Genomic DNA, 10257 nt, shown 5'->3' with positions numbered 1-10257 from the left:
TTAAGTTACAACTTCTGAAAGCTACACCATTATTCAAAAGTTTTTGAAGTCTCTAATGCTCACCAAGACTGCACCTATTAATCTTAAATGCAGTAAAATATTCTTAAAATTTAAAATAGCATTTCTATTTTCATATATTTTAAAATGAAATTTATGCCTGTGATGCAAAGCTGAATTTTCAGCATCATTACTCCAGTCTTCAGTGTCACATGATCCTTCAGAAATCATTTTAATATGCTGATTTGATGCTCAAGAAACTGAAAAAACTGATTGTGCTGCCTAATATTTTTTTGTGAAAAACAATATTTTTATTACTCTGATGAATAATATTCAAAAACAGCATTTATTTGAAATAGAAATATTTGTATCTTCAGTCACTTTTAATCAATTTAATGCAAATGAATTATTCCATTAAAAAAAAAAAACCTTACTGACCTTGCAATTTTTAACAGTACTATAAATCATCTATATTTTATATCTGTATTGGGGGAACAAAAAAAACAAAACAAAACAAAAAAAAAAAACAATCCATAAACATCTGACCCAGATGAAAATGTTTAATAGGTTTTAAGAAAAAGACGCTACAAAGTATCACCTCTCATACTTCACATACCAGTAGGTCCTTGGGTTCACATTTCAACCGATTCATTTAACACTCGATAGATTATGTCACGGCAACACACAACATCTTCTAGTACGTTTTATTAGGCACAAGGCGGGAGGGAGTTTTGTTTACAGTATCATTATCCCAAATGCCCTCTCTCTGAGTGTTTGCATCTATGACCCTGGCCTGGGATCAGTTTCAGATCGCCTCCAGTTAAAACATCACCAGTGACATCATTCCTAAACATTGCACATTACAGACCTGAGCTCAGTTAACACCGGATTCTGGGATGTAACTGCATTTGTTGGCAGAACAGGTTACATTTGGCTGATGTCACATTGCATTTCCCTTTTCATTATATAATTTACTGTGATGTATCAGTTTCCTCTTTACAGCTAGAGCACGACCTGCACTGATCTCACAGCTCTCGTCACTGTAGTAATGGGTACACGAAGTCGAAGTGGCCCAGATTCTGGCAGGACTTGAGCCAGCGCTGTACGTTAGCTGGTGCGGAGGTGCTCTGGCCGGCCCGCAGGACGCAGCAGGCGCTCACGATGTCGGCGAGAGAGAACTCCTCACCCAGAAGCCACGGTGAACGTCCCAGAGCCGCGTTTAGTGACCTCAGCACGGCTGCCCGTTCTTTACTGCCTCCTTCGGCCAGCTGGAAAACTGCCGTGTCGATCCAGCAGTCCATCTGCGTGGCGGCGACCGGGTCCTGGGGTTCGGCACCCAAAAGACGGAAGAGAAAGCGAGCGACGTTGGCCTCCCCCTCAATGGGGCACATGCTCTGTGTGTTGAACTTCATCTCCAGCTTTGGTACTGAAAGGAGACAGATGATACAACAATTAGCATGTGGAAATATCTGGAGCTGCTGCAAGGTAAACTGTCTTTATAATATATAACTACAAGAGTTCCTCCTACAAGGAAAAGTTCACTTCCAGGATAAAAATTCCCTGATGATTTACTCACCTCCATGTCATCCGAGACGTTCATGTCTTTCTTTGTTCAGTCGAAAAGAATTAAAGGTTTTTGAGGAAAACATTCCAAGATTTGTCTCCATATAGTGGACTTCAGTGAGGATCATTGCAGCTTCAAAGGGCTCTACACGATCCAAACTGAGGAATAAGGGTCTTACCTAGCAAAACGATTGGTAATTTTCTAAAAAAAAAAAATGAAAATTTATACACTTTTTAACCACAAATGCTTGTCTTGCACTAGTCGGACTTCACGCATTACATAATCACGTTGGAAAGGTCAGGCATGACGTAGTTGGAAGTGCACAGAAAGTCAAACACCCTGTACAAAAAAAGGTAAAACAACGATGTTGGACGATTTTGAAGTTGGGGCAGTTATAAGCTGTTTTCGTGGGGCCTCACATGGGGGTATTTTTGTTGATAATTAAACAGTATTTTGTTTGTTTTGTTTTTGTGCTGGTACCTTGGCTGATCTTGGCTCTCACAGATGAATAAATATGACACTAAAACTGGCAGTAGGTGGCAGCAAGTCCCCGTTTTAATAAATGATTTAGTGAATCATTCCATCAAACGATTCATTCAAACAGATTCGGTTAGAAGCAAAGCAAGTGACTGTCCTTATTATTGATCATTAATCATTGGTACCAGTTATATTTAAAAACATATTCATTCAAAAAAATGAAAAACTGCAGTGTTGCTCTGTCATCTTTTTAAGAATGTCAAAAGTTCCGCTTGAGCCATTTTTGAGCTTGTTGCAATATTGAGTTCTGATTGATCAATCGCTGTTTTTTTACTTTGTAAATTATCATACGTAGAGAATTTTAATATTTCATATGCACAAGTTTTACACAACATTATTAATCTCTTTTTTTTCAACAAGGGTGATGCCATCCCCCCTCATTTCGAGCCCTGACCACAAGTGACTTTTCCAACGTAATTATTGTGTAAAGACGCGTATCGCAGAGCTAGTGCAACACAAGCATTTGTGGTTAAAAATTATATTAGAATTTTTTTTCTTAGAAAAAGGCTGATTGTTTTGCTAGACAAGACCCTATTCCTTTATAAGCTACACTGAAACTGCAATTTGGACTTCCAACCCATTGATCCCATTGCAGTCCACCATATGGAGAAAAATCCTGGAATGTTTTCCCTCAAAAACCTTAATTTCTTTGCCACTGAAGAAAGAAAGATGTAGTAGTATCTTGGATGTAGTGGGGTGAGTAAATTATCAGGAAATTTTTATTTTGGAAGTGAACTAAATCTTAAAAACATAGAGCACAACAGTGGCTGTCCAGTTTTTCAGACTTGGTAAGTCTGAGGACCTCTGGGAAAATAAAAAAAAAAAAAAAAAGAAAGAAAGAAATTCTCTATTTTTTCCAGAAGGAGAACCCTAAATCAATCTCATTTATTTTCCTAATACACATTATTGTTTAATCGTGCACAATTCATCAGTGCACATAATTACAAAGAAAATAAGTTTGTCTTTGTAACTGTTTGTCAAAATGTAATAACCTGCTCCACCTATAAATCAATGCACTTTTCTTTTCAGCTTTTGTTACTGACTAGTGGCCAAATAGTTTCGGGAGGAGTAGTCCATCACAATCAACAGGTCTGGCTGGTATGAACACCCACCATTCACAATCCAATCTGTTGTTGTAAAAAGCACCTGTACTTCTATACTGCGTTGATGCTGAAAAATGTAATGACACCAGTCATTTGTGCAAGCGCTCTGTGAAGGTTTTTGCAGTGTTGAGCATTATATCCAATCATCAAATGTGTTTAAAGTTAGTCAGAATCTGCTTAACACCACTCTCAAGCAGGAATTATTTTGTTCAGCTCAAGCTCTTTGAGTTCAAAGCACTTTTTTTTTGGATAATAATGGGAATTTTCGAGAGCAGAACTTGCACTGAACTGAACTAATTGACAGCTTCAATAATTTTTAAGAGAGTGCTGTTTACTCGCTTTCTGTATATAATCCAAATACAAATTAAATACAAGGTTTATTTTCATGCTGCTAAACATACACAGCAGCACCAAAGCCAATTAATTAGACTATTATTCAAAAGTTTGGGGTCAGCAGGATTTTTTTTTTTTTTTTTTTAGAAATTAACAGCAAAAAATAAAATAAAATAAAATTCAGCAAGGGCACATAAACTTTTACATTTTAACAAAAAAATATTTTTTCAAATAAATGCTGTTTATTTAACTTTAGAATTATTAAAGAATCCTTATCAAATGTAGCACGTTTCAACAAATATAAAGCAGCATAACTGTGTTTACAGTTAATAATAATAATAATAATAATAATAAATGTTTCTTGAGCAGTAAATCAGCATATTATAATGATTTCTGAAGGATCATGTGACACTAAAGACTAGAGTAATGATGCTGAGAATTCAGCTTTGCGTCGCAGGAATAAATTGCTTTTTAAAACATATTCAAATAGAAAACAGTTCTTTTAAATTCTAATAATATTTAACAATATTGCTCTTTTACTGTATTTTTGATCAACTAAACCCAGGATCTCACTGCAATGTTGCCTTTAAGATGCTCCATGAAACTTTTAAACCTTAATTTTTAAAAAAGTTAATTAGACCTCACTGCACATCTAAAACACCTTTAAATTCAGTGCCTGTCAGTCTTTAGTTTTTCTGAAGTGTTGCATTTTAAATGACACTTCCACAAAAGCTTTAAGCTATTCGTTTTGGCCTTTTTTCTAGAACGTTTAGCATGACATCTTCACACATTCGCTAGACGCTAGAGGAGTGTTAAGCATATCAATTTCACTGCCATACAAGAGAACCATGTTTCCTTGAATGCACAAGATACGGCTGCGGCCCTCCGGGAAAACACATTCTCTCATTTTACCCTCTCACCATCTTTCCATATGAGAGTGAAGCCAAGTTGAAAGCACTGGCGGGCGTAGCTGTCTTTGTGTCGCGGGCCCAGGCAGGACAGCAGCGGAGGGGGCACAGAGCTCACAGAGGAGTGCACATGTACACTGGAGAGCACCTGGTACCGCTGGCACAGCAGACTATGAAGAACCAGCAGGGACAGAGGAGGACAGGCAGGGTTGGCGTTGATCACGATGTCTCTCAGCGCACCCAGGTCCTGGAGGACAACCAGGAACAATTCAGCAAGACTGAACAGTGAGTACATCGAGTTGTTTTCCAAAGGATGAGCAAACAAAGCAACTTTACACATTAATAGGGAATTCAACTTAGGTTTGTGTATAGTCATTTTTTATGAATTTTCTCCCCCTGTGTCATTCAAGATGTTCATGTCTTTCTTTCTTCAGTCGAAAATTAAGTTTTTTGAGGAAAACATTCCAGGATTTTTCTCCATATAGCACAGTGTTGCCAAGTCCACGGCTTTCCTGCAGAATTGGGCTACTTTAATTACTTTTTTTTTTTTTAATGTCCACAGGTTGAAGCAGCCTAAATAATGTAATATTTAGCCTCTGAAATGCTAATTTTACAAGGGGAACTCCACCCAAAATCGTGTATTTTACACCCCAGAAGGCAATTTTTACTGAAGGACCCCCTTGAAATGTGATTGGGCTACATTTGACCTAGTTTTGAGTAGCAATTGGGTGGGTTTTGTTGTGAAAACCTGGCAACCCTGAACTTAAATGGGGATCAACAGGTTGATGGTCCAAGTTGCAGTTTCAATGCAGCTTCAAAGGGCCCTACACGATGCCAGCTGAGGAATAAGGGTCTTATCTAGTGAAACAATCAGTCATTTTCTTAAAAAAAAATAAATAAATAAAAAATAATAAATAAATAAATAAAAATAATAAAATGTATACTTTTTAACCACAAATGCTCGTCTTTCACTAGCTCGGCTTGATGTATTAAGTAATCACACACTTCAAAGGTTTCTGTATTTTCTGGAACATAAGTCTCAATTTTTTCATCACCTGAAGCAACTTATATGTAGCAATTAATGTGCAAAATATGCAAAGCGCATATATTAGGATTCCTGCAGGATGAGAGCGGTATGAGAGCCCAAGTTCATTTTTTAGCACATTTCCCAAATGCTAAAATTTTTTTTTTTTTAAATTGGCTGACATTTATAATAAATATTGTTTATAATGAATGTCACTAAAATTATGTTTGGTTTATACATCGAGTTTTCACTTCTGTTCTGTATTGAACGTCATTAAATGTAATGGATTTGTTGTGTTTATAATGTTCGCAAACATTTCATTTATCCATATTCTAAATGATTTTCGAATGTAATATTAAATGTGACTTAAACATTGAAGTGACAGTTTTTTCCCCCTCTCAGTGATGCAATTTTGACCCAGATGCGACTTATGTTGTGAAAAATGTATATTTCTATTTTAGAAATAATAAAAACAATGAAAAAGTAACAAAGTAATAATATATTACTATTATTAATATTACGACTAAGTAAACTAACATAAATACTTTTCTAACTTTATGACCTTAATTCTTTCCTGTGATACTGAAAATGGTATTGAATATCAATGTTTTTTTTTTAAGTACTGTATTAGAAATTTGAATATAGTAACAAGGCCAGTATCCATAGATGGGCATTACAATGCTGTTATTTAATACATACACTAATTATAGCTGCAAAAACAGAAACAGAACAAAAACATCAAGCAGCAAGTAATTAGTTAACAAGGTTAACTGTACTGACATTTTTACACTGGTTTAGTGGTAAAAGCAGAATGCTGGAGGAAAATACCTGAACAGGGTTGAACATCCTAATCTAACTGATGAAGATAAATATAAATGGCGCATGTAAGTGCTCACCTTGCCCAACAGAGAGTCTAGATCTGCCGTTCCTTTGAACACAGATTCAGCAGGTCCGCGTGAGAGCGTGGTGGCGTCCAGGTCTGCATCAGGAGTGGTCACTGTTTTTGCGAGCCCGTCGATCGTCGCCTTTAGCTCATACAGTCTTTTCAAGACTTCATCCTGTCGAGCCTCCAGCGCCTTGAGAGCAGGATCCACCTCCCCGTTCTAAGACCAACAAGAGATACAGATGAGAAGAGACCATTTACATGCAATTTGCCTGGCTACATTCCCCAAATGTACATGATAAAACAGCATTTGGCCACGTTACACCAACTACAGCCAAGTGCAAGTGGACCTTGATATCAATAACAGGCATATCAATTTACCATATCATCATCAACGTCATCATTATTATCCTTTCTAGTATGATCCATCTCCTTCCTAAGTCTCTCAAGGAGTCGTGGTTGTTAGTTGCAGCAGTGTATTAAATTGAAAATGTAATTCATATAAAATCTCACTGGAGGACCAACCTCTCATTGCAGAGCACTGCAGCTGTCAATCAAGCCCGACTTGCATGTGCCCATTGCATCAGACAGACCGGCACTGCTGCAAGTGCTTCCCCTTTTGCGCATTTTTATGATTTAATGCTCATATGTGTGATTTGAATGGTGAATTGATGTGTTTCCGTATCATGTATCGGTAATGTGATTACCTGAAGCGCGTGCTCGCCGCAGTTCGTTCTCGGCGCGTGGACATTCGGTAACTTGTACATGCACGTTGGCAAATCAATCTTTATGCCACCGGGACTGACGGGCTTTACCTTGTACATGGGCATGATGACGGGTGACAAACGCACTCCGGTGCCAAAATAAAAGCACGGAATCCAGATATGTTTGTTTTGGACGGGATTTGCCGATTTCTCGACAGTCCGTCTAGCAGCCAGCTAACAGTAGCTAAGAATGGAAAGGGCCGTCGTACGTCACTTCCGATGAGAATGAAAGTACTCGGGTCGCGCACAGTGACGTCAGAGGATGGAGTTTGTTTTGAGTTTATGAACAGAAGCTTTTGGTGAAGACTTGATTTAGCAAATTCAGTTCAAATTCAGTGCACTATAAAAAGATCTTTTTCTTAAAAAAAGAACTTTTTTAACTGTTCAGAAAAGGCAAGTAGGCCTATATTCACCAGTAAAATAAAAAATAAAATAATAAATATATTTTTTGACATATTTTTACATATATTGCATAAATTTTACGTATAATTATGTACAAGTGTGTAATTAAAATCTTGACAACATATTTAAATATTACACATAGTAATATGTAATACCCCAATATACTGTGAGAAATCCAAATATATAATATAAAATATAATACAATATTTGGGAAATATATTTGTTTTGTATGTGTATTATCTATACATTTATGTAAGATTATGTAAATGAATATTGTAAATTAAAAAAAAAATGTATGTAAATGTATATAAAATTATAAATAAAAGTGTATTATATTATATTACATTATATTATATACACATTTATATATTTGGATTTATCACAATATTTTGACGTATTAAATATTACTGTGTAATCAAATATTTCATGAAGCTACTTGTAATTACACACTTGGACATATTGTTTATTGTATTATGTTATGTTATGTTATGTTATGTTATATTATATTATATACACATTTATATATTTGGATTTATCAAAATATTTTGATGTATTAAATATAACTATGTGTAATAATTAAATAATTCATGAAGCTACTTGTAATTACACACTTGTACATATTTTTCATTATTATATTATATTATATATACATTTATATATTTGGATTTATAACAATATATTGGGGTATTACATATTTATATGTATAATATTTAATATATAATATTATTGACGCTAATTGTAATTACACGCTTGTACATATTTATATGTAAAATACATGTTTTTATTATATTATATTATATTATACATTTATATATTTGGATTTCTAACAAAATATGTTATGGTTTAAATATTTTGCGAAGCTGTTTATAATTACACACTTGTACATATTTATATGTATTATATTATATTATATTATATTATATTATATTATATTATATTATATTATATATTTGGATTCATAGAAATATATTATGGTTTAAATATTTTGTGAAGCTGCTTGTAAGTACACTCTTGTACATATTTATATGTAAAATATATGTTTTTTTATTATTATATTATATTATATTATATTATATTATATACATTTATATATTTGGATTTATCACAATATATTGGGATATTAAATATTACTGTGTGTAATATTTAAATATTTTGTGAAGCTGTTTCTAATTACACATTTGTACATAACTGTATGTAAAATAAATGTTTTTATGTCCAAAATATTAATTTAATTTTATTTAATTTTGTTTAATTTATTTTAATTTAATTTTATCTTATTTTATTTTATTTTATTTTATTTTATTTTATTTTATTGGTGAATATAGGCCTAGGTGCCTAAGTAAAAAAAAAAGTTGATATTTCTTATAATGCACTGGCATAAAATATTACATGAAATACACTTTTACTCAGAATGATTTATAATGTTTTATTTTATTATTTTGTATTATTTCATTCTATTGTATATTATTATTCATTTATTTATTTATTTTTTACTTTATTATTTCATTCCATCCAATCCAAACCAAACTACACCTTGGTACAATCTTTCTTTCTGTTGTGCAGTTTAGTGTGGATGGCCAGCAGAGGGAAGCACGTTACAACATATAGTAAGGAAAGTTCAGTCAAAGACATTTGGTTCAGTGCAATGCTGACTCACTTCAGCGGATGGACTCTGAAACGTGTTTGATCTATAACACTTCTAAACAACTTTTATATTACATATACCCCTTCCTGATACAGTTTTATGCTTTATATCAAATACAACTAAATGAAAACGCCTTATAAACATATTTTATATAATTTCAAGAATGGAAAAGAAACTTAATATGACATTCTTAGTTATAATCAGTTCTAAAATATTTTATTGACCTCAGACTGTTTTGTAAGTGAGTGACTTCTGAAAATCTTTATCCAGTAATCACAAACAACTGTCTGTGATTCACAGTCATAAACACAAATAGTGTGCCTGGGATGTGTTCAGTCATGTGTAGGATGCATGCAACCTGCTGTGCATGTTATTGTGCAGTAAATCTGTGTGTGTGTGTGTGTGTGTGTGTGTGTGTGTGTGTGTTGTCTCAGCACTCATCAGCTCTGGGACAGTGGCTGTGTTCTGTCAGCACACCTGTGATCTGTTCTGCCACCCAAGCCCTGCGTTTGCTCATTTACTGCTGAGCCGGTGATCTGCCCCGCTGTGTGTGCGCCGTGTGTGATAAGAGGAACTGTGTTTATGTGTTGTTGAGGTTAACCTCAGTAGGGTCAGGACATAGTAAACCTACAGATGTGTTTTAAAACATTTCAAGCGTTTAGAAAGGACTATATACTACAGTGTATTTATAGGCCAACCAATATACCACTTGCGTAAGCAATATACAAACTTAGCCATCCAGCCTTTTACTACAAGTAAAACAGTACAGAAATTTACATTTTCTAAAGAAAACTCGCCACCACGATGGTAATGTGTGGTTGACGCTAATGTGTGTCTCTCGCTAAGAACGTTTAAAGGGATAGTTCACCCAAAAAATGAAAATTCTGTCATTAAAGAAGAAGCCCACTTCCAGAACAACAATTTACAAATAATTTACTCACCACCTTGTCATTCAAGATGTGCATGTCTTTCTGTCTTCAGTCGTAAAGAAATTAAGGCTTTTGAGGAAAACATTTCAGCATTTTTCTCCATATAATGGACTGATATGGTGCCCCAATTTTGAAATTCCAAAATGTAGTTTAAATGCAGCTTCAAAG

At 34.5% G+C, this 10257-nt stretch overlaps 1 protein-coding gene across 2 annotated transcripts; it reads right to left on the bottom strand.

The window, feature by feature from the left end:
• Positions 1–542: 542 nt before the first annotated feature.
• Positions 543–7334, bottom strand: aimp2 (aminoacyl tRNA synthetase complex interacting multifunctional protein 2). Of its 2 annotated transcripts, none has more exons than XM_051106540.1 (4): positions 7165–7334; positions 6363–6569; positions 4455–4689; positions 543–1423 (listed from the first exon to the last, which is right to left on the bottom strand). In XM_051106540.1, the coding sequence occupies exons 1-4, from the start codon at positions 7177–7179 to the stop codon at positions 1035–1037; spliced, it is 846 nt and encodes a 281-aa protein (XP_050962497.1). In that variant the 5' UTR covers positions 7180–7334; the 3' UTR covers positions 543–1034. The 2 variants fall into 2 exon arrangements, with proteins under 2 accessions (XP_050962497.1, XP_050962496.1); XM_051106539.1 differs by having other exon boundaries at positions 7057–7332.
• Between the last annotated feature and the right edge of the window lie 2923 nt (positions 7335–10257).

This window comes from Labeo rohita, chromosome 3 (assembly GCF_022985175.1).
Source record: "Labeo rohita strain BAU-BD-2019 chromosome 3, IGBB_LRoh.1.0, whole genome shotgun sequence".
In the NCBI taxonomy this organism is placed as follows: Eukaryota; Metazoa; Chordata; class Actinopteri; order Cypriniformes; family Cyprinidae; genus Labeo; species Labeo rohita.
This window is presented reverse-complemented; position numbering and strand designations above follow the sequence as displayed.